At 51.6% G+C, this 23,511-nt stretch overlaps 2 protein-coding genes across 4 annotated transcripts in view; one reads left to right on the top strand and one right to left on the bottom strand.

The window, feature by feature from the left end:
* The first annotated feature begins 1,013 nt into the window (after positions 1-1,013).
* On the top strand, positions 1,014-8,760 carry Map1lc3b (microtubule associated protein 1 light chain 3 beta). The gene is made up of 4 exons (XM_034522868.2): positions 1,014-1,170; positions 4,513-4,568; positions 6,597-6,703; positions 7,247-8,760. The coding sequence occupies exons 1-4, from the start codon at positions 1,131-1,133 to the stop codon at positions 7,419-7,421; spliced, it is 378 nt and encodes a 125-aa protein (XP_034378759.1). The 5' UTR covers positions 1,014-1,130; the 3' UTR covers positions 7,422-8,760.
* Positions 8,761-9,299: 539 nt separating this feature from the next.
* Zcchc14 (zinc finger CCHC-type containing 14) overlaps positions 9,300-23,511 on the bottom strand; it is a 48,734-nt gene continuing 34,522 nt past the window's right edge. Inside the window, exons 4-13 of one of the 3 annotated variants that reach the window (XM_034522349.2) lie at positions 21,750-21,821; positions 20,464-20,573; positions 19,603-19,697; positions 19,462-19,516; positions 18,809-19,091; positions 17,475-17,566; positions 16,864-16,991; positions 15,617-15,757; positions 14,073-15,533; positions 9,300-12,887 (exon numbers count right to left, since the gene is read on the bottom strand). In XM_034522349.2, coding sequence (XP_034378240.2) covers positions 12,868-12,887; positions 14,073-15,533; positions 15,617-15,757; positions 16,864-16,991; positions 17,475-17,566; positions 18,809-19,091; positions 19,462-19,516; positions 19,603-19,697; positions 20,464-20,573; positions 21,750-21,821 — 2,457 coding nt within the window. In that variant the 3' untranslated portion in view covers positions 9,300-12,867. Of the gene's footprint in view, positions 12,970-14,072; positions 15,534-15,616; positions 15,758-16,863; positions 16,992-17,474; positions 17,567-18,808; positions 19,092-19,461; positions 19,517-19,602; positions 19,698-20,463; positions 20,574-21,749; positions 21,822-23,511 lie in introns of all 3 variants that reach the window. The other 2 variants (XM_034522348.2, XM_076915982.1) reach the window with 2 other exon arrangements.

A 23,511-nucleotide genomic window follows, 5' to 3' on the forward strand; every position in this document is an offset into this window, starting at 1 on the left:
TGTTGGCTTGAACTCTAGACCTGTCACCTGCTCCTACAAACTGAAGGTGCTAAACTTAAACCAAGGCTGACAGACCATGGGCCTTGCCTGAGGAGGTTGAAACCTGTCTAATCTGTAATCAGCTCTGGCTGCGGAGTGGGCAGACTCTGCAGGAGTCAAAGTGAGGACAGGCTTGTGATAAAGCCACCCAGGGGTCACCTGCAGTAGAAGGATCTGTCTGTGAAGGGATGGGTGAGATAAGTATCCAAACAGAACTGTCCTCTGGGACTTTCCAAGGTGAATCCCGCCCGGATCAGGCCTCTGCTGGGGTCCTGGACACAGCCTGATTGCCCACCCACCAAAAAAATATATGAGAGGTGGTGGAATAGGAAATGAGGAGACACATGGGCTAGCACCCTGGGAAGTCTAGCCGAGCTCTGTCCCTCAAACTCCAAACTCCGTGTTCAGCAGCTCAGAAACACAAAAGGGCTTTTATAGGAAGAGAAAGTGGACAGGCTGGACACCGGGTGGGGTCATCGTCTTTCTTTTTGCTGTCACTGAACTTGCCCTCCAGTGACAAGTCTTTAATTCCTCAGACCTTGCTTCTCTGCCAGTTCAACTTAGGGATGCATACTTGTGTTAGTGGCAGCACAAGACTCGCAGGGAAGGCACCACAAGATCAGATCCAACCTCCAGGCGTCTTGGAGACCGATTAAATGTAAAGATTTAGCAGGCGAAACCTCAAGTCAGTTACTTGTTGGTTTTGGGGGGAGGGGGAAATTTAGGAATGTCAAATACAGCGGCAAGGGCGCGGGCGCTGGAGCACCAGCCCGGCCATGCAAGGGGGAATGAGGTCTCCAAGACTCCACAGCACCAGTACCCAGCCCACAGATACAGACGCTCGCCCAGCGAGTGCCCAGTACGGCAGGCGCAGGCGCAGGCGCAGGCGCAGGACCATTTCTTGGGCGCTTGTACGCCTGCGCGCCGCCGAGCTTCCGCCACGCCTGTCATGGCTGCTCTCGGAGCCGCCCTCGGCCCCACCCACGCTGACGAGCCGCGAGTCACCTGACTCGGCTGCGGGCTGAGGAGACACACAAGGGAAGTGATCGTCGCGGGAGCCAGATCGTCTGACCCGGGACCCTCCGCGCGCCATGCCGTCCGAGAAGACCTTCAAGCAGCGCCGGAGCTTCGGTGGGTGCCGCGGGCCCGGGGATGGGAGATCCGGGTGCCGGGAGGGGTGGAGGTCGGGACCCCGGAGGTGTCTAGCGAGGCCGGGACTCGGTGGGGCCCGGGACGAGGGGACTGTGGGGTCTCGGTGCCCGGCGGATCAGTCGCTGGGGTAGCCCGGGCACGCAGCGTCGCCTTGGCTGTCAGTCGCCGGTAGGCTCGGCGTCCCCTACGGGACTGGAGACCCGACCCCAGTGGAGGGAACCGCAGCTACGGCCGGATCAGCTGTGTCCTTAGTGGGCCCCAGGTCCCAGCGCCCCGCGAGCCCCGGCGCAGCACCCAGCCTCCTCTGCTCCCACAGTCGCCTGGGGACCTGTGGGAGAGGTGGCCTTTGTCTCATAACGGAAACTTAACAGCTGTTTTGTTTGCTTATAGTGATCGTAAGTTATTCTGGAACAGTCTTCGAGAAAGGAGTGTGGGTGGGAAACACATTAGCTAGGACGTGTGGGTCCCCAGAGCGGCCGGGGGTAATCTCTCCAAAGCTCCACCTGGCTTGCGGTGTTTTTCCCTAGATTGCCTTCGCTCTCTCCCTACCCAGGCTATTTGAAGAAAGCGCGGGCATCTGATGGTCTGATGGCTGCTTCTTTCCTTGTTTCTGACCTTATTGGTCCTGACGGTGGGCACTGACAGTTCAGAGGTTTACCACACAGATGTTGTTTGGAGCGGCCCCCTTGAGGAGACCCAGACTGGTCTTGCGCTTTTCCAATGAGTTTGGAGGGATTTAGGTTGGAGCTCTGGAGTTTGCAGTATCCAGACCGAGGGGATACTTAGTGGGTGGATGGATTTAGGGCTCACCCCAAACCGACCCTTTGTAGCTGAAGCACCTGGGTGGGGCTTAGGGCGGTGAGGCTCAGGATCCGCCTAGTGGCAGAGTCCCATTAGCTTTCTGTAATAAATTCTTATACTTCCAGTAAGTAGCGATCATCCCGCGTGCGGTGAGCAAGGCGACCAAGGCAGCCAGAAGGCTGTCAGGTTTGCAGATTCTTAGAAGGTCGCGCCCCATTTCCGAGTTAGAGCTGCTCAGATGATTTCAGGCTTCTCTCTTAAATGGTTCCACCGAGTTTTTCTGGGCTGATCAAGTGTTTGCTCGTTTTATTTTTTTCTAAACTCTAAGGAACTGGGTGTCTGCAGGAAAGTTTGTTTGTTAGGTCAAAATAAATAGCCCCGGGGAAGAGCAAGATTCCCATCAATCTAAAGTAGATGCCAGGTGTGGTGGTCCAGGCCTTTAACCCCACTGGTTTACACACTGAGACCCCTCTCTCTTTCAAAATACACCAGGTGGCTTCAGGAACTTACACTATTACTGGGCTGGGCCAGGCTGAGAGATACAAGATAGCAGTGTGGGTGGCGTCTGTCCTATGGCACTAGTAAGAGCAGTCCATCTTTAGACTTGGGCTCTCAGCAAATCTGCTCTCGGGACTCCTGGTTTCCAGAGGTTGAAGGCAAGGAGCCTAGGCCTGGACCTTGCCGGGTCTCTGCCATGTAGTGGCTTTTATTTGGTCATTAGTCAAGCCTGGGTTGGGGGACTCTTGTGGGACAAGGAGATGCTGAAACTGTCTCTGGTTGCATGGCTCGGTATGTGCAGAGAGACATGAAGAAGTATCATCACAGTTTAAGGGCCAGTCTTGGCTTCTGCACAGCTGTCTGCTTAAAAAGGCCACCAGTGTGCCACGAGTGTCTCTTGCAGGCCACCTCTAGTTCTCTGTCCCTGCAGGCAGCCAGGGCTGAGCAGGTCCTATAAGCCACCAGTTTTGGCTTTTGCTTGCTTTAGTAAAGACGAGATTATTCCTGCCTTTTTCCTTGAGACAGATCAGAATGACATGGTAGTTTGTGGTGGTGGAGCCCTGCAGCCTGTATTTCTCTTACCAATGTTAACTGTTTCTGCCCTTAATGCTCTGCCCCTGCCCCCATCTCACTGTGTGCTAGGGTTTCTGCTGTCAGTGGTTGGTTGGTTGGTACATTTAAACAGGGTCTCATTGTGTAGCCTGGGCTAGCTTTGAACTTACAGAGTTCTTTGTGTCTGCCTCCTGAGTTCTGGGATAAAAGGTGTGCCATTGTGCCTAGTTTTTTTGTTTGGTTTTTTGAGACAGGGTTTCTCTATGTAGCCCTGATCAGGCTGGCCTCAAACTCAGATAGGGATCCGCCTGCCGTACTGTGTCGCTGCTCCCTGGGAAGCTTTATTCTGTAGCTCAAACTGACCTAGAGCTCCCAAGCTGGATTTTAGGTGCTGTGCATTTAACCTTTTTTTTTTTTTTTTTTTTAAATTTTATCTATGGATCTTTTGCCTGCATATATGTCTGCACCATGTGCATGCCTTGTGCCCATGAATGCCAGAAAAGGGAGCCACTGGGGGTGGTGGGAGCTGAGCATGGGTCGGTCCTCTCGGAGAAAAGCTGCTTTGGACTACTGAGCCACCTCTGAAGCCTGGAAGTGTAGAGTGTGCCAGGTGTCTGAGTGCCTGTTTATTTGTTAGAATGAATTCAGTGCAGTGACTAAACCCTGGAGTAGTCAGCGGGCATGACAATGGAGGGTTCTTCTGGAAAGTGGCGGGAAGCCATGTGTATAGATAGTGCCATCCCATCTGTGGGGTGACGGAGAAATGGTGCTGACCGCAGAGAGGTCAGCCAGTGCTTCAGAATAGAGAAGGGTGCAGGGCAAGTTCATTTCCAGTGGCATGGCCAGCTATTTGGCACCAGCTACTGGCTGAAGACCTCCCAGCATGAGTAAGGAGTTTAAGGTCATCCTTAGCTACATGAGTTCGAGGCTGAGCTGTGGTACAGGAAAGCCTCTCACAAAAAGCAAGTGATGGAAAGGAGACCTTCTCAGAGAAGTGTTCAGCAGTAGACTTTATGGTGGTTTTTGACTGGGGTTGGGGGTGTGTTTTGAGAGCCCATCTCACTAGCCCAGGTGCACAGCTATAATTTCAGTATTGGGAAGCCTCAGACAAAAGGGTCTGAGTTGAGGCCAGCCTGGAATACATGGACCATCTCAGAAAATAAGCAAAACGGATCCTTCTTTTCCTTAACTGGGAGTGCTCAGCAAAAACTGCACTAATCCTTGGTTTACCGGGGTTGAAAACTTAACAAAACAGTGATGATAGAAGTCATCAGAGAAGAGACACCACTTTCCCCAGGTTACACAGGTACCCTGTTCTGTGTGGCTGTCCATCTGGCTTTGTAGCCTCCTACAATGAAGGCTTTACCCCTTGGGCTATGTTGGTAGGCTCCACTGACTGCCTCAACACAGGACAATCCTAGCAGACCCTGGCAGCCAGGCCCCTGATGTCAGTGTGTCTCTTTCTTGCAGAACAAAGAGTGGAAGATGTCCGGCTCATCCGGGAGCAACACCCCACCAAGATCCCAGTAGGTTCTCCTGCAGCTGTGATGGCTTCTGGGCAAGAGGGGACTCCCCAACCCCATTAGAGCCCCCAGGAGCCCTTGGACTCCGCGGCTTTGTGTGCCCAGCAACCATGCGCCTCCTAATCCGAGCTTGTTCTTCCTGTGCATGGCAAAGGGGCGGGTGGGCCAGACTGCTGCTTTTTCTCTGTGGTGCCAGGGCTTGAACACAGGGCCTGAGCTTTTGACTGATGAACTGCACTCCAGCCATCACTAAGGAAACAAGGATGACTCCTGTGGGAGTCAGTCGTCCTCGGTGGCATGGCGGCTTTATGGGAGATAAGAAAAGGACTGAGAGTCGGCCTTCAGCACCCTGCACCACGTGCCCTGGTTCTAGACCTTAGGCAGAGTCAGGCATGGACAGGCCACTGCTTAAAGGAGCCTTGATAAGGGAGTGACTGAGACTTGCTGCTGGGTGGGGGACATTTCCCTGTCTGTCCTCACCTGGGGGTGGGGCTTCCTGGGCTGGGTCCTGTGAGCAGCTTTTCCTGGACTGAAACGGTCCTTCATTTTGGAGTGCTTGCCCGACCTAGTTGTAGGAAGCAGCTGCCTGAGCCTGCCAGGATTTGCACACGGCTTCCTGTGAGCTGTGAGGCCACAGCTAGGCATAGCCAGTGGCTCCTGACACCAAGTAAGCACAACAGCCGGGCTCCTTGAGAACAGGGTGGCCACAGTGGCTCCCAGTCTTTCTAGGCTGCAAACCTTGAAGACAGAGGCCTATTTCAGACCAGCCAATCTATCTTTCCAAACTAGAGAATAAAGCAGGAAGTGGAGAGGGAGCCGGGCATGTTTGGATGACATCACTGTGGGGCTTCCCAACAAGGGGCTGGAACCTGCTCACAGCCTGTCTCAGGAGAGTGAGCAAGGAGAGAGAGGGACAGCCCTCTAGTGTCCCCTTGCTCTGCCGTTGTGGAAGAGTACCTTGGACTTCCTATACTCCTTCTCTGCTCTCCGTGGAGAGTCTGCCTCGAAGCCCCAGGTGTGTGGCGCCCATAGCTGGCACTTCCTGCGGGTGGAGCAGCCACAGGTGCAGCTTTCAGTCAGAAATGGGGTGGCAGCTTAAGACTGACTTCCAGGGCACCACATACAGGTCATAGCCGGGGAGTGTGTATGGAGACGAGTACTTTCCCTCCGCAAGTACACATGGCAGTGTCCTCTGCCATGCTGTGACGGGCATGGATTTCTATTGTCCAGGCACCTGGAAACTGTGGTGAACTGAGGTGCTCAGGTCTTGTAGCAACTTTTTGTTTTGTTTGGTTTTGCGGCTGGTCTTATCCAGGTTAGTCTTGATTCAAGGCAGTCTATTTCCTGAGCCTCCAGATGCTGGGATTATAAATAGGTGCCCTTAGATCCATACCTAGCTTAACATTTATTTTGGTTAAGATTTGTTTATTGATGTAAGGTTTCACTATGTAGCTCTGGCTGTTCTGGAACTCGCTATGTAGACCAAACTGGCCTCACACTCAGAGATCTGCCTTCTAATTGCTGGGATTAAAGGCCTGCGCCACCACACCAGGCTGCTTTTAACATTTCTTAAATTATTTTGGGGGCTGGAGAGATGGCTCAGTGGCTTAGAGCACTTGTTGCTCTCACAGAGGACCTGGGTTTGATTCCCAGCACCCACATGGCAGCTCACAACCATCTGGTCCATAAAACTTGGGCTGAATACATTGTTGGTATGAGACTCATGTCTGTCACCCTAGCACAGGAGGTTGATACAGGTGGAGAGCCCTGGGTTAAGGACATCTGGGCTACAGTGTGAGACAATAGCTGAGGTGGCATCTATCTTTAATCCTAGCACAGTTCAGACAACAGGTGCCTGGTGGCCTTGCCAGGTTTTGCCAGAGACAGTGGCAGCACTGTGAACCAGCACTGGTCACCTAAGTGCTATGGGCAAGCAGAGAAGGGCTGGGTTAGGTGACTTCATGACGTGCCAGGCACAGCATGGGGAGTGAGTGGTGTGTGCACTGCTGAGTGTCTGGCCTTTCTCTGCAGGTGATTATCGAGCGATACAAGGGGGAGAAGCAGTTGCCCGTCCTGGACAAGACAAAGTTCCTTGTACCTGATCACGTGAATATGAGTGAGCTCATCAAGATAATTAGGTATCCGGCCACTTGTCCTGTTTTCTTGAGTGACACTTGTCCTTTAGTCATCGCTGCCAGCCTTAGGTCCTTCTGCTGCTTTCATGTCCTTGTAAGTCAGGCGTGTCTTCAGCTGTGTCTCTCAGGTCAGCTGGCAGTGTGCTCTAGCATAAAGACATCATACCTGAGGGGCCAAAGGACTGACTGACACACCTACTGGATGACGATCTGAAGAATGCTGGGCATGGTGGATGCTGCTGGCCCCAGTTTGAGATCATCCCCCCCCCCACCCCCCAGTAAACTGTCAGGGACACTCAAGTTGCACAGCGGGAGTTTGTAAGAGGATGTGAACTCACGGCTGTGGTAACCAGAGGGCTGTGATCAGATGTAAGCTGTGAACATGGCCATGTAATGGCCATGGAGTCGGCAACCCCAATTCCAGCCATCTTGGGGGCTGGGGCTGTGCTTGGTTTGGTTCATCAGTCGGCTTTTGGGGGTGGGGGGCTAAGTTCTGTACACAGAATGCAGACTTCAGTGAGTCTCCCAACTCTCTTCCCTCCACAGAAGGCGCCTGCAGCTCAATGCTAACCAAGCCTTCTTCCTCCTGGTGAACGGGCACAGCATGGTGAGTGTGTCCACACCCATCTCTGAAGTGTACGAGAGCGAGAGAGATGAAGACGGCTTCCTGTACATGGTTTATGCCTCGCAGGAGACATTCGGGACAGTGCTGGCTGTGTAAGGCTGGAACAATGCCTGATGGTTGTTAAGCCCTTACCAAGGCAAAAAAGGGACGTTACCAGCGGACGCTGGTCAGCTCACCACCCACAGATCAGAACGTAGGCACCCACATAGGGTATTAGGAACTGTTTATCAGCCAGAAACTGAGCTCCATGCAAGTGCATTCAGCTTGGAAACTCATTAAACTAGGCTATCTTGTGTTCAAACTTTAGGAGTTTAAAATAAAATACTTTGCATCCTAAGTTGCCAATAAAAAGACCAAGTTATTTTGACATTTTTCTCTCCCTAGTAGGGACTCAAAATAGCAGGGCCAGGACCGGGGCCGTGCCGGGGCAGTCTCTTCCTGGGACCTGCTGCCTTCTCTAAAAGGGCTTCCACTCGGGAGAGAAGTCACTCTTAACAGTCCCTCGGCCCAGATTGCCTGGCAGAGGTCCCCAGAGGGCTCTGGCTTTGCCCAGAACAGGTCAGGTGTGTAGGATCTCGCTCTAAGCCGGGACCGGGTCCTGCCCCAGCCATGCCATTTCCCCCTCAGCAGTGCAGGGAAGCTCACTCGCTGCTGTCTAGATGTCGCCACACACACCGCTGCTCAGAGGCCAGTTCTAGCCTTGCCCAGGGCTTGCTTGGTCCAGCTTCGTAAGAGACTGCAGAGCAAAGTGTGTTTCTCCTGGTTTGGATTTTGTCTGGTCCATGCCTGCTTCAGGGAAAAAGCAAGCAGGTGTGCAATGCTGGCCTTAGGATGCAGTTGTCAAAACGGTCGACTGGAAGTCCAGTGCTCGTTCCAGACTTGGCTCGTGGCTGTTTGTTAGTGTGTAACTGTCTTTGTAAGGGAGCTTCCGCCAGCTGCTGGGATCTCCCCATTTCATGTCAGTACATACATGTCAGCTGTGAAGGCAGCAGCAACAGGAGACCTGTTCCGTGGACGTATACGGCCGCTTCCAACTAAAGCAAGCCTCTTCCTGCCTGCTACCTGCATGTAGTCCACTGTGACACTCAGACCATCCTTGGTCACCTACTTGTGGTCTGAGAATCTCAGTGAGAGCTGCCTGCTGTCATGGACGGAAGCCAACATAGCCACCTCCCAACCTAGCTCCTCACAGGCACCCCACCCCTCCTGCATGCAGCTGTCCTTGCTAACCCTCAATGTTATTTTACATTGTGTCAATCCTCACTGCTCTGTCTTGTGTAGGTTGTGTACGTCATTATGTCCCTGGTTTTTATAACTATGGTGCGATCAGTAAGGATTCCTGTAATACTGCTTTAAAAATGCTGCTCAGAGGGCAGCCTCCATTATAGGACACCTGTACACTCTGATGCACTAAGTCAATAAAGGCACAACTGAACCTGTTCTGAGTGCTGTCTCATGGCGCCGGTGTGGGAACTGGGCTCTGCGGTATGCCCAGGCTGTTCTTCCTGGGGAGGAGAGGGAGAGGACCATCTTTCCTTGGTCAACACATTGCCACCAGCTCCTGCTTTTAAATTCTGAGTGGCTCACTGGCCCACCAGCTGTCAGGTGCATACTGGTGCCGCGGAACACGCCAGTGACTGCCAGAACATACACAAAGGACTTAAACAATGTGGCTGGCTGCTGGCACTTGGGGGACGTAACGGACTGCAGCTTAGAGCAGACAGCAGGCTCTGCAGAGCTGCTGCAGAGTCCCTCAGGGCTGCCCGGGAGGCCGTTCTAGGTGGAGATGCCTTTCAGTACTGCACTGCCTCAGCAGCTCAGGCAGCAGGTTAGCAGGTCCTCTTCCTGGAAGGGCAGGGCAGGCCATATCCCAGAGTTCTGTGCAACAATGTTTAAAGCTGGGAACCTTGACAGATAGGAAGGAAAGGTGGAAGGACCTGCCTCACTGACAAAGGTCTGAGAATGTTGAACACGTTGAGTTTTTTTAAATTTTTATTTTCCGTACATTAAATTTACTCATAAAAACAGTCTAAAAATGTACAATTTTTCCTTTTTAACAAAGTATAATAAAACATAAAAACCCCAAAAACAGAATACTTGACATTTACAATTCAAAATCAAATTAGCAGAATATTAAATATTTACAAAACTATATCTTTTAAAAATATTTATAAAGTTACATGCAATTTTGCAGAATTGACAAAAGAATGGCTCAAAAGTGGGAGAATTGTCCTTCATTCCTAAAAAGAAAATATGCCCAATAGAATCTATGAAGGTTTCAGTCTTGGTACCAACACCTCTGTGCGTGAGAACTGACCTGTGCTGAAGGCTGGTCACTGCCCACTTGTGGCGGAGCAGTGCCCGGGCCCTGGGCCTGCCAGTACAGTATGTGGTTTCTGAAATATTGCCAAGTGTTGACTACAGGTGCCTACATTTTCAGTGAAACCCTGGGACGGGTCAGCAATCGCATCTCTGGACTGATGGTTTCTTGGGTCACCTGATTTGCTCTACGGGAGTCACCTGCACTTCGGAAAGGACAGCTGTCCCTGCTCAAGTTCCCCAAGACTGGGATGAGGTTGAACAGTCAGACCAAGTCCCTGCAACCCTTTAAGACTTCGGCAGGTAATGTCACCCGTTAGCTGGCTGTAATACTAGCACATGAGACCACATGTCAGGAAGCAGAGACACAGGGACGGAGTGAGGAGGGCAAGACCCAATTCCCATCGGGCTGTCCTCATGGCACTGTCACGACACACGTGCAACGTGCGTGTGGTACAAGCCAGGCTAACCTGCAGAAAGGACCAGAAGCCTAGTGAGTCCCACACTGACCTGCTGAGTACTGTGTTAACAGGCTGCTGCTGTCATCTTGGGAGATGACGGTGCCACTGGATTCCTGATAGCCAACCATACGCTCAAGCACAACTGTCTTCACTGTGAGCGCTAGGTCCCATCCGTCCCTCAGTGCCCCTCAGCAGTTAGGAGTTTTCAGCATTAAAATACTTTCCAATTTTCACTATTGACCATGAAATAAAAACTAGAAAGGAAGGTAGAAAACAGAGTATTTTGCTACAACAACAAAGGTCACATAGCTGTTTTGTTCCAACACTGTGCCTTCCTTCCTATCTGAATACTCCCCCCCCCCCGCCCCCCCCTGTGGCCTGAGATGTTAACACAGGATTAGAATCTGATGATGGAGTCCTGGGCCGTCCCACCTGGGCACCACTGCCATCTGACTGAGCAGTTTTAGAGAAATGACAGGAAAGGGCTGGTCTGTCGGGTGTGTAACAATGCAGTCTGCTGAGGAAGTGCCTGCTGGCCAGGCTGCCTGCAGGCTCTGAGGCGAGGGCGAGCCCCACCTGCAAACATCCACCTGTGCTTCCAGGCTGCGCCTGCGCCTTTCACCCTCACTGGTCGGTCGGCTTCACAGCGATACCACACTACACAAGCTCTGCAGAGGCAGCTGGCCGCTTCCAGACACAGACTTCTGCTGCCTGGACAGCTGAGACGGTACTGAAGCTCGCTCACCTCGGCTGCATGCCACAGGTAACAGAGTTGCCACAGTAGAGTGCTGCCTTTCAGGTCAAGAGCCTTAAGACACCTCCATTCCCTATACTGACCACAAAACAGAAAACTTAAATATGATCTTTTTCTTTTGCTATGAGACAGTTTTCAACAACTCGTGTTGAATTAGGATTTATTTAAAATATTTCTTTGTTTAAAAAAAACCAAAAAATTTAAAAGTTTGGCTTTCAGCACATACCCAGGCCACCGTGATGGCCTTCAGAAATATTAAAATCGTAAACATCAGTGAACACTCTAAGTCTTCCTTATTAACACGATACGACCAATCCCAGTCTGGTGCTCTTTAAGGCAAAGTTGTGTCAGTTCTTGTATTGACATTTGTAGTGTTTCTGAGTGAGAGATCAACAGAGCATCCCCTAATGCCTCATCGCCATCACCTCAGAACAGATACTGTGAACCTGTGTGCCATGGACAGATCAGAGGCCTAGCAATCTTGCATTGCATAGAATCCACAACACTCAAGCCTTCTGTGGGTCTCCACAGACAGAAAGCCATCTTAGAATATGAAGCCTTGTATCACAACGCCTCCAGTTCTAGGGTATTTTGTGATTTACACTAATTCTGCATGAGGGTGATTGTCCCATCTGAAGAATGGTTTAAGGACTGTGATTTTTCTTCTCCATAAATGGGAAGCTGGAAAATCCTTGGCAAGATCTTACCATCGATTTTTTTTTTTTTAATACTGAAGGCTTTAGCATTATAATGTTATTTGAGCATAAAATTCCCTTTAACCTCGGAGGTCTAAGTCCCTTATGCCTCCGCTGTGGTGGGTTGAAATGTTCACACCCTGTTGAGGACCCACCCCCACCCTGGTCTGGACTGCAACTGCTGAGCAACTGGTGAGCGAGCGGTTTCGAGGAGTCTTTCATCTCTCTACTGAAGTTTTCCAGGCAATTTTAACGGAATTAACAATCAACACACAGCCTAATACAAAAGAAGCCGACAGTTTCCAGTCTTTTGTTCATGAATCACAGGACTGTATTACTGCTGATGTCTGTGTCAAGTGTGAATTCATCAGCAGTGAGCTCTGGGGCTGGGGTCCTGGGGAAGCCATTTGAGACACAACAGCCTGCCAGCTTCCTGAAGAATGAGGCTTGCCAGTCACAGTCAACTCACAAAACCGAGTCATTCCTGTGTCCTCAAGAGTTGGTTCTTGTTTGGAGAGAGCAGGCTCAAAGCCTCCAACAGGAGGGGTGGTCTCAAGCCTCGGTAACTGCATTCCCTGGAACTTGGACCCTTAGAAATGAAGTTGTCGAGAGTGAGCTATGTCTTATTTACTAATATAGTGTAAATTTGTTTACAGAAAAAAAATATTAAAAACCTGGAACTGCTCCAAGTGTCTACTGAACACCCTGTGATCGATTCCAGGGTGTACTTGGCGGAGCAGCCTGCTGGTGCCAACTCCAATGCCCACCAATGGAGTCCCCTACATTGTCGGGTCCCAGCAGAGTCTGCCTCCCAGACTGCAGAGGCCCTTGTCAGGTAGTGCAATCCTTAAGAAGCCAGACATGAGGCTCCCACTTTAGAAAACAGCAAAATCCAGCTGGCGCTTCCTAGCCCCAAAAGGGGTCCTAGATCCAACTGGGGAACTTGAGAGAACTCCGACCTGCAGTCTGGACTCAGGTCATGCATAGCTGCCCTGGAATTACATGTGAGCCTAGAAGGACCATCCATCTTCAGGAGACAGGTCTTCATGCTGCAGCAATGGTATGATGGCCACGTTACTGCCATAGCGATGTCCACTAGGCAATCCTTGGATCACGCTCCAAAACTAGGAGTTTGGCAATGAAATCGAGTTTGACATCCTTGTATGCTAGATTCTCTATCCAGTCTAGTGAAGTAAAGCACCTTTGGGTAAAAATAGTAAGCTCCACAGCGACTCGACTTCAGCTCTCTATGTGGTTTTCTTTAGGTCTCCATGGCTCCACAGCAACTTGACTTCAGTTCTCTATGTGATTTTTCATGGCTTAATAAAATGTTCTGTTGCCAAAAAAAAAAAAAAAGGATCAGTCCGTGGAGTCCAGACTTTCTGCTGGAGGGGCGTATTTCAACCTAAAAGTTCCTGGAGAGAAAGAGAGAAAGAGAAAGAGAGAAAGAGAGAGAGAGAGAAGAGTGTGAAGCCTGAGTCAGTTACAGAAGTGCACACACCGCCCATCTGCTCTGAGATGCCACTCAGGACAGACCACACCCATGCACAGCCGCGTGGGGGCAGTGCCCATCTCACAGCACACTGCCCGCCTCAGCGCCTCGCATCTTTCTCGGGACATGGCCCTCATACTCAAGCTGGCAACACCCACGGGCAGGGACGGCCTGGACCGAGCAGATGGAGGCCAGCTTTGGGAAGGGACGTGGCAACCTGCACCACTACTGTCTTTCTTGGGCCACAGGTATTGACTGGGCTTCAAAAGCTCTGCAGGGCGAGGATCAACAGGAAACCTGCACAACCAGAGACGGAGGTGCTGGCAGTCCAGAGCTGGGCAAGGCGGGACCAATTTTCCTAACCATACTGTAATGTTCCCAAGACAAATAGCAGGAGTGAACCTGGTGTGTGACATGTGTTAATCATCCCAGCATTCTGGAGGCTGACACCAGACAATCAAACAAAGAATAAACTGGCATAATACAGTAGACATTTCAATTTGATAACACAGACTACAGGAAATAAACACTGGGAAGGAAGCAGCAGCCAGTCGGCAGGACACAGCCTGACAGGCACACAGCCACACTGAACGAACAGACCAGCAGAGGGGGCTATGCTATGCTGGCTAGGGACTCCTTAACTGATGCTCAATCCTTCAATTTTACAAATCTTCCAGGAGGGGGCAGCAACCACTGACTGCTCTGTAATCCTGGAAGATCCACTAGGCTCCTGCTGTTTAGGGAAAGAGGATCCTTGTTTGGAAGGGAGGGGTGGGGTGTGTGTGTGCGTGTGAGTGTGCCTGTGCGTGCGCGTGTAATCTACAGAGGCCAGTAGAGAGTAGTGGATTCCCTGGATCTAAAATCACAGGTAGCTGTGAACAGCCCAACATCATGGGTTACAGGAATTTAACCTGGGTTTCTTTAAAAACAAGTTTACTGTTTTCAGAGCCAAGCAGCCATGGGCACTTCTCCCAGGAGCCACAAGCAACAGAACCAGGAGGACGAGGCACCTCCTGGTGTGTTTACCTTGCCGGTTGAAGTCCATGGACGGTTGCTTGCAGTCCTGGGCACGGTGGCCAGTGGCCCCACAGTTGTAACAGGACAGATTCCCACTCTTTTTATGACTGGAGCCATTGGTGCTGCCTACCAAGCCTTGGGCTTGGTACACCCCCGCTGTCCCAGCCATGAAGTTCTGCATGGGTGGCACTGCAAACGTGGACTGCCCACCTAGGACAGGGTCTGGAGTCACACTGCCATTGTAGGGTGTGTGTACCACAGGGAAGGCAGAGCCACCACCATACTGCTGAGTACTGACATAGCCATTGCCGCACATGGGACTGAAGGGCAGGAAAGGGAAGGTGAACATGGATGGCCCCGAGAACGGGTGCTGGAAGTAGTTGGCATAGCTGACCGTCAGGCCGTTGGAGCCACAGCTGCCGCTGCACCCACAGGATGTGCAGACAATGCAACCAGGTGGGGGTGGCGCAGGTTGGGGGGGTGCGGGGGGCTGCTGATGGTGGTGGTGGTGGTGGTGGCTCTGACTTGAGGCAGGAATGTTCCCTGGGGAGCTGCTGCCAGCACCGCCACTGTAGAAGCTGCTTTCAGGGACAGAGGAGAGGGCAGGGCTGGAGCTGGGGGCTGGGCAACTGGGTAGAGTGGCCATGCTCGCGAAGGATGTGGAGGGGTGACTGCTGGGGGAGGCAGTGTTGCTGTTGGCGCAGAAGCTGCCCTGCAGTGGGCCCACGGGCACACTGCTCACTGCAGAGAAGGCAACTTTGGTGTTGGCTGTGTACAGAGCAGTCCGGGGGTTCATTATTGCAGGGGGCACACTGATCTGCCCGTTGTTGGGACAAGAAGTCTGGCCAGAGATGGCAGCATCAGCAGGAACAGAGGAAGACAGCAGCAGCTTGATGGGTGGCCGGGCCACGTGCAGGACGGTGCTTGGTGTCCCTGTGGCGGCTGAGCTGGTCTCTACAGTCAAGGCTGGCTGCTGTGCTGTCTTCAGCACCCTGTCCAGTGTGGCTGCATGCACAACTTTGGCCCGGGGACCAAAGGAGACGGTGGGTGACACAGAGTTGTTCTCTACGAGGCCCGAGAGGCCCTGCACTGGCGGGTGGGGTGCTGCTGAGGGCAGTGTGTCCAGCACAGCCCCGCCAAAGCTCTTGTCCACCTTTGTGCCACTTCTAGAAGCAGGCCCCTTGTTCCTTTCCTCCAGAGACAGAAGGGAGTGGACAGACGAGGAGAGCAGCTTCACGTCCGTGCTGCCTCTGTCTGACTTGTGCACCGAGTTCAGCATGCGGACAGGTGCCAGGTGTGAGGCTGCAGGCAGCAGCTGTGGGGGCAGAGCATGGTGAGCGGCGGGGCTGGAGCCGGTCTCGTTCTGCACGGGCAGAACCTGGGCCGTGGGTCTTGCAGAGCTGGATGGGAAGTGAGCCAGGAGCATCACAGGCTTCTCTTTCTCAGTCCCCTCAATATGGATGTCCACACCTGAGGATGGGGAAGACTGTTAGCAGAGTACCTGCGAGCTCAGTGGGTGGGGCAGGACCCAGGCCACAGCACAGGGATCTTACGTCTATCGCTCTCCTCAGCACTGTCCGAGCTCTCCTCACGAACCTGCACACCCATGGGGCTAGAAGAGGAGCTGGAATACTCGGAGGAGCTGCCTTCTCGGGGCAGCTGGTGAGCCGCTGGCTCCACCTCCACCCGCAGCTCTGTGGAGAAGGCAGGTAGAGGTCAACAGCTGGGTGGCACTTGCCCACAGGCAGAATCCTGCCATGAACACTAGTAAGCACGGCCCCAGCCAAAGTCAGACCAAGCTCCAAGTATCTTGAAAACTGCACCAATAGGTGTTGGAGAGAAGGCTCAGTGGTTAAGAGCACTGTCTGCTCTTCTAGAGGTCCTGAGTTCAATTCCCAGCACCCAGATGGTGGCTCACAACCATCTGTAAATCTGTAATGGGATCTGATGTCCTCTTCTGGTGTCTGAAGAGAGCAATGGTGTACTCATATACATAAAATAAAATCTTAAAAAAAAAAAAGATATACATGCAGGAAAACTGCAGCAAGCACTCAAGTCTTATTCGGTGACACATCAGAAAGAGTATTGCTTTTTTTTTTTCTATTTTTTTTTTTTAATTTCATATGCATTTGTTTTTCCTGCATTTATGTCTGTGCAAGGGTACTAGACCCCCTAGAACTGGAGTTACAGGTAGTTGTGAGCTGCCATGTGGGTGCTGGGAACTGAATCCCTGGAAGAGCAGCCAGAGCTCTTAACCACTGAAGCATCTCTCCAGCCCCAAAGGGGTACTTGTGACTCAGGCTAGTCCACTCAAGGTTGAGAATATTAGTCAGTGTAGGACACCCTGATCCATGCTGTGGAGCAGAGAACACGGCTTCCTAGGCCCACGGCACTGTCCGGTGCACACTGGTTCCTTCCCAGTCTGCCCTGAGCTGCTCATCTTGTTGATGAACTAGCAAAGCTCCGTGCTTCCTGCAGGACAGCCACAGCTCATTCGTGACAGACACCTGTGTGGCAGAGAGCCTTCCCCTCTCGTTTCCCCCACAGTCTAAGAGTCCAGGATCTAACACTGCTGCCCAAATAACCTTAGGCCAGGCACTCGTGTCTGGTGTCTAAGCCATCTGTACAATCACTTGCATGTACTAGACACTATTGAGTCAGAATAAAGGAAATTATCTTTTGAAACCAGTAAGTATAAAACAAGAGTGATCGGAAGTCTAAATTCTTCTAAAGTCAAACCACCACCATACCACACTTTATACAGGCCACACATCTGTCTGAACTACAAGGCCTTACACACCTGAAGCATGGCTGCTACGCCCAGGCTGCACAGGCCCCACGTGGCTGGTGGGGGTGACTCGAGCCACTCCACTGCTGGTGACCAAGGATGGGGCTGAGGAGTTGAGGCACCGTCTCTCTGACTTCTCCCTGTAAATAACAAGCACAGTGTGTCTCCCAGACGAGGCCAAAGCTACACCTGTGATATTGAGTGGCACCTGAGAACTGGGTAAGAAATAAAGTAACCTGGACACTGACATTTTAAAAACCTGCAGGTTCTAACACTGCTTGGTACATGAGAAATTAAAATGAACACAATTCATTTTGTATTGATTTGGTGTTCAAGACACAGTCTCACTATGTAGCCCAGGCTACCTCAAACTCAAATCCCCAAGCTCCAGCATAAGTACTAGGATTGCACTGTGGCCACACCCGGCAAAGGGCATGTCAAAGGATTTCTTCATTTCTTCCTTTTTTGTTTTTTTGAGACAGGATTTCTCTGTATAGCCCAGGCTGTTCTGAAACTTATTCTGTAGGCCAGGCTGGCCTCAAAAAAGAGATCTGGCTCCCGAGTGCTAGAATTAAGGGCATGCATCCCTTCCCCCAGCATACATCTAATGATATGATGCTTACTTCTCTAGCTCCAGCTGAGTCTTGAGCTTTTTCTTTGCCCCCATGGTGAGGGACTCAAACTTATTCAGATCGTCTTCAGTAAGGCTCAGAAACTTGCATAGGAGAGACAAAAGACAGTTACTGAGATGACCGCAGGACTCTGGAACTGAGTGGGTAACAGATTAAGGGGAGAGCAAGCAAAAGCCTGACACCACTTCCCACGGCTCTCAAGAGCTGTGTCCTCTCTGCACCTCAGAGGAGTATAGCTGACAGGCACTCTGTGCAACCCAGTCACTAGGCAGGGATGCACAATTCTAATCACTAAGCATTTACAACTGAAGGCTGCCCCTGTCCTCTGGAGATGGTCTTGTGGGTGTGTACCAGCCTCTGCACACTGGAACAGACTACAGTTACTTGGGCTTTAAGACCTGGAAGATATCACCTTCAGCAATTTGGTGAGGACCCAAGAAATCTAGAAAGAAGGCACTATCCAGATGAAATGGTGAACTCGCAGGCCTGATACCCAAGACAACTAATTGGCCTACAACCGGCCTGCTATATCATAGCCAGCTGTGGGATTCAGCCCCTCATCATAACTCTGAGTAGAAAATTCAAACTGGTTATGAACACTGGTAGAAGAACCTATCTTGCCCTGAAGACTCACAGACCGTGAGCAGCAGCACAGCAAACACATCGCTGCACGCCCACTGTCCACGAAGCCCGGCTCCAGGTTAGCAAATGGAGTCTGAGATGGGTGGAGCTGTTAAGAGTCATCCTGTCCAGCAGAGGGAGTGAGATTTCAAATATCTTGTGCAGGAATCATTTGGCTTAATCAGTGGCATTGAGGCTTAGAAAATGCCAACCTGCATCCCTAGTCCAAACCGTCTACTAAAACATGGCTCTCTGAGCAGGCCAGCTTTCTTTCATGACCTCAGGTCTGACCATTAAATACAGCCTGGGTTGTCTGAGCCCCGCTTGCTTATGCCGCTGAAGGCTGGCCACACTGAGACATGAGCTCTACTGGAGCGGCTTTAAAGAGGAGCGGGAGGTACCTGAGGGGGCTTTGCCTATCAGCGCACTTTGAGGGATGGAGTCACTTCCAGTCATAAAGTTCCTGGTTTGTCAAGACCTGAAACAGCTAGAAAAGTGATTTGTTTGTCCTGCTTTGGTTTGTTTTGGCTGTAAGCTGGGAGTGAAACACTGGTCCCCTCTGACACCGAGCCATGTGATCACCACCCAAGCCCTTCCATGTACAGCGTCTAAAAGCCTTACTTGATCCCTCTAGGAATGAGGACAGGGCACAGGCTACTAGAAACACCAAGGACATTGTGTGACCCTCTGAGTAGCCAACATACCTTCTCCATGGTGAGCTGTTTAAAGACAGGGTAATACTTGTGCAAACGCAGCTTCCTAAGCCAGTCTAAAATCCCATTCTGCTCCTGGGGCTGAGGGGCCTGCAGACTAGAGGGCATCAGGATGGCGGGCGAGTTGTCCACTTGGGTCCGGTAAGGCAGCGCGGAGCCTGCGCCCCCTGTGTGGGAGCAGTGGGGCAAGGAGGCTGCAGTGCTGGCCGAGTGCTGCAGGTGCTGCTGGGAGCCGCTCTGCGAGGACGGGACGCCAGCCACGCCACACACGGGCCTGCAGAACAAGGACAGCAGAGTGCAGGCGCTACTTTACAAAGCTGCCAAGTGACACCAGGAGGTTAGAGGTGCCATGCTTGCAGCACACCTGGGGTCCTGTGCCCGTGCGCTGTGTGTGTTTGTATGCACCAGAGATTCAACTGAGCTACCTGGTTCTGTCACTTCAAGGAACAAAATGATACCAGTAGACCATGCGTTAAAACAAGCTACTCAGCAATGAGAAAACCATAAAACTGGGAAGCTGAAAACTGCTTCTTCCTGCCTAATTCCTCTCCTGGCATTATCCAAGATGTAAGCCAAGCAGCTCCAAGAGCAGCTGCGTACACACACAGCACTGCTGACCATGCTGGCTCAAGAGGGCCACTAACCTGCCAGACACGCCCATCACGGCACCCACTTTAGGAAGGGAAGGGTTGCCAGGACCTACAAAGGAGAAGAAAAGGATCACAGAACTTACAGACAATAATAATGTAACTTTATTTATTTTTTTAACCGTTTCACAAACTTACCTGGACTCTGGAGCTGCTGGGAGGGAGATGAAGCAGTGAAGAACCTCCTAACGTGGTCGTGCTTCAGTGTATGTGAAGGTATTGAAGCCAAGTACCTGCCAGGTAACACAGCGGCTGGTCAACACTGAGCTGACACCCAAAATACAAAGAAAACAACTGACATTGAGAGAATCTGAAAACTCCATCCAAGAGAATAAGGTATTAGAGAAGAACAAGGCCCACGGCTTGCTGACACTTCTGCTTTCATTCAATCTGTATAGTTCTTCTCAAATCCTTTGCTGTCTCTTGCAGTGAATGGGTCAAGCTCTCCAGCAGCCCTTGAGTCTGCTGGAACCAAGGCACAACATGAAGATGTTGGTGCCAGAGCCCAGACAGGACCGTGGCTTCTTACACACTAGAGACCCAGCCATAGTTGTGGCTCGGGTGGTACAAAGTTTATCTGACACAAACAAAGCCCTGGGTTCCATCCCTAACACCACATAAACTGTGTGGTGAGCACACCTGTGATCCCAGGCCTGGGGAGCCAAGGCTTCCTCAATCTCAAAAACAAACAAACAAAAAAAACCCACCAACAGAACAGAGCCAGTTGAGTCCCAGCACCGCATGTGCCATGTGCCATTATTTCTGTGTGGGGTACGGTGAAGACTCGGGGAGCCCTTCCACACTCTGTCCACACACAGCTGGTTGTTTTCATCTCACAGAGAGCAAAGCTCCTCAACATGCACAGCACGTGGTTCCTTCACCTCATCCTCAACTGACTCTAAGGCTGTCCACACCCTCCAAACCCTCACAGCAGAGTCCTGCAGATAAGGACAGGCCCACACAGACAGCCACAGCCACCTGGCCAAGAGCCTTATTTACCTTAGGCCTGCTTCCAAATCAACGTGGTTACGCTCCACATAGAAGGACTCTGGGCCAGCCAAGCAAGGAATGAGTTTGTCCAAGTTCTCTTCAGGACAGAGTTGGGATAACTGAAAGACACGACAAGGAAGATGAGTTTCCTCTCTGTGGCACACCAGCAGCCTGCCTTGTTTCAAGAGTCATGGTGATGGGCCTTGGGGACATCTGTAGGAGGACAGTTTGGACCCTTCCGGCTACTAAGGTTCTACATGCATGCAGGACACCTATTCCACCACAGGCAAGCCAAGCCCCACAATCTACTCAATGTTCCCTGAGTCTAACATAATGTGAGCCACATGGCCAGGTCCTGACGACAATCTAAACAGGGACCAGGCCTCCAAGGAAAGCACAGACTCTTTGATGCCATGGCCAGCACAGATGGGGTAAGATGGATGTATTCCCCTGGGCCACACATGGCCACTATACAGAGGCAGAGCCACCAGTGTGGCACAAGTACCCGGGAAACAGATCTAAACTCCCAGGGCTTTGTCTCCAAGGCAGAGGTCCTTAACCTTTAAGAAAGAGACTACTCCTGGCTCAGTGTATAAAAAAGGCCCCAGCTTCTCTGCAGGCAGTGCTCTGGAAGAAGAGAGTAAACATCTTCTAGCCCGGGAGCAAGGGCATGAAATCCCCGCGGGTGCAGGACTCTAGCTCACCAGGAAGGGGCTAAGGCTCTGACAAAGTCTAGTTTCCAAAACCCAGGCATGACCACCCTGGTCTAGGACCAAGAGCAGGATAGGAGAGTGGAGAACCCTTCTCTTACCCTTACCAAAAGTCCAGCACCAGGTAATGGCACTGGTGACCATCTGAGAGGGGGCACACATACGATCCTCTGTGCCTCAAAGTGCACCGAGACTGCTGAGAGCTGCGTATTAAGCAAAGCTCTGAAAAGCCCTCCCTCCAATCCTCCTGGCAGCTCAAGACCCAGGAAACAGCAGCCCACCAAAGATGTTCCAGAGCCAGCCATGCCTGCCAAGACTGCCCCCAGGACCTCACTACTGGGCTGGGGGAGATGAGTTCTCATTGTAAACATGACTACCTACCGCTTCCTCAGATTGCACAGCCGTCCAAAGACAATGCCTCAAAGACATGAGAAAATACAGCTCAGGGGGACAACTGCCAGTGTCACGAGGAGACACATAACGGTGGCTCGTGCTAGTGATCCAGAGCCTCTCTGCTGACTGTCATGGCTAGCGGAAGGACAGACACCAATGATGTCACTGCTGGAGAGGCCTTGATCACCTTACCTTTGAAATAAATTCAGTCACTTCTGAGGAAGACTTAGTTACTGATGTTATTGAAGAATCAGACCATAAGACCTTAAAAACAAATAAACAAGCCTTAAAAACCAGATGCCACATACTCAGAATCTAACTGTCCAGGGTTCACAGCTAGTAACTACTGCCTGGAAAAGGGTACACTCACACTCCTGACTTGCTGTGAAGACAACACGCGCACTTGGGAGGCAGAGGCAGGCAGATTTCTGAGTTTGAGACCAGCCTGGTCTATAGAGTGAGTTCCAGGACAGCCAAGGCTAACAGAGAAACCCTGTCTCGAAAAACAAAAAAAAAAAAGAAAAGAAAAAAAGACAACACGCATATGACTCAAGTGCATCCACGAACTAGACCCGGGATAAACTCCTAGGACATCACCTGCCATCTGGATACCCACGTGCGCTAGGCGTGTTTTGTTCTCTTCACAGTGCATGTGATGCTGGACACAGCGTCAAGTCACAGAAATCAGCCTCTTCACCTGGAAGCAGGAGTCTGGGCCACACAGGTGTTGTGGCTACAGAAAAACCTGAGGCCAAGACTGGCTTGGGCCCTCAGATTCTGGGAGGCGAGCAGGGCTTGACAGCAGACGCTGCACATGCCTGTGGGCTTGGCACCTGCTGCAAGCCATAACACTGTGGCCAGCACAGTCTTCTGACTTCATAAAGCTGCTGGCACTGGCTGAGCTCTCCCGTCATCCCTGCTGACTGCAGCATGCCTATGCTCACAACAGTGCTATGCAGCCTGAATGAAGCTACTTCTGCAGGTAGGTGTAGGGGTGTGTTTGTGTGTGTGTGTGTTTTACTTGGGGGCGGGGATGTTCTGTGCAAAAAACCTGTATCCACTGAGAAAGGCAAGCACAGAAGGACTGAGAAGCAGGCTGACTGGGAGATACAAAACACAATTTGCCTAAAAGCAGCAAGTCACTGCCCAGAAGGACACACTACATTTAGCCTGGTATAGAGGCAAGGGTTCAAGATGCCAGGCCTCCAACTCCTTCTCTGTATCCTTGAGACCTCTACCCACAACCTGAGAGAGCCACAGCAAATGGAGAGGGGCCAGTGACTTCACAGGTGGGGCAACTCCAGTCTGAGCTAGTTGCTGCCAGAAGGGTGGCTTCCATCCTGACTTGTGTGCACTTGGTAGAAAGATGCCTCAGTGTGGCTTGTCCTCTAACAATACTAGAGAGTTGAGGTCCCTAAGTGTGGACCATGTTCACCCTGACATTCCAGATTTGAGGTGAAAACTTGAGTCACCCGAAGCCTTAAGTAGAGGTGGCTGGCACCCTGTTTCCAGCAGGAGTCTCTGCTTCCACATCCATCCCACAGGATGCATCAAACCCAGGAAAGCACGAAGCCCACGCAAACAAGGGGAGCACAACAGCCATGCTGAAAGCAGCACTCCAACCCTGCCATGACACCGCTGTGCCTGTGTGTGTTCTGGGATCCTCTCTGCAGCCAACAACACAGGGTGGGAGAGTCCCAGGCTGGCCTGAGAGAGCCACTGGGATTAATTTCCAAGCTGTCCAACTTTGGTGGCCAGGGCCCAATGCTGCACTGGCCTCACCTCACTGTCCACCTCTCAGCACAGGTGTTGGAGGAAGACAGGCAATCACAAGGCAGGGAGATGTAATAGAGCGGTATGCGGCACACACCCAATCAGAGCTGGCATCTGCCATCTGCCTTCAGGAACCCATTCCTTCCTGCTCCATAAATAGGCACTGCAGGAGGGTTGAGGC

The sequence above is a fragment of the Arvicanthis niloticus genome, chromosome 18 (assembly GCF_011762505.2).
Source record: "Arvicanthis niloticus isolate mArvNil1 chromosome 18, mArvNil1.pat.X, whole genome shotgun sequence".
NCBI classification, from domain to species: Eukaryota; Metazoa; Chordata; class Mammalia; order Rodentia; family Muridae; genus Arvicanthis; species Arvicanthis niloticus.

Coding starts and splice junctions, on each gene's coding strand:
- Map1lc3b (XM_034522868.2), top strand. CDS start 1,131: ATGCCGTCCGAGAAGACCTTCAAGCAGCGCCGGAGCTTCG. Junction 1,171..4,512: donor CAAGCAGCGCCGGAGCTTCG/GTGGGTGCCGCG, acceptor TCTTTCTTGCAG/AACAAAGAGTGGAAGATGTC. Junction 6,704..7,246: donor GAGCTCATCAAGATAATTAG/GTATCCGGCCAC, acceptor TTCCCTCCACAG/AAGGCGCCTGCAGCTCAATG.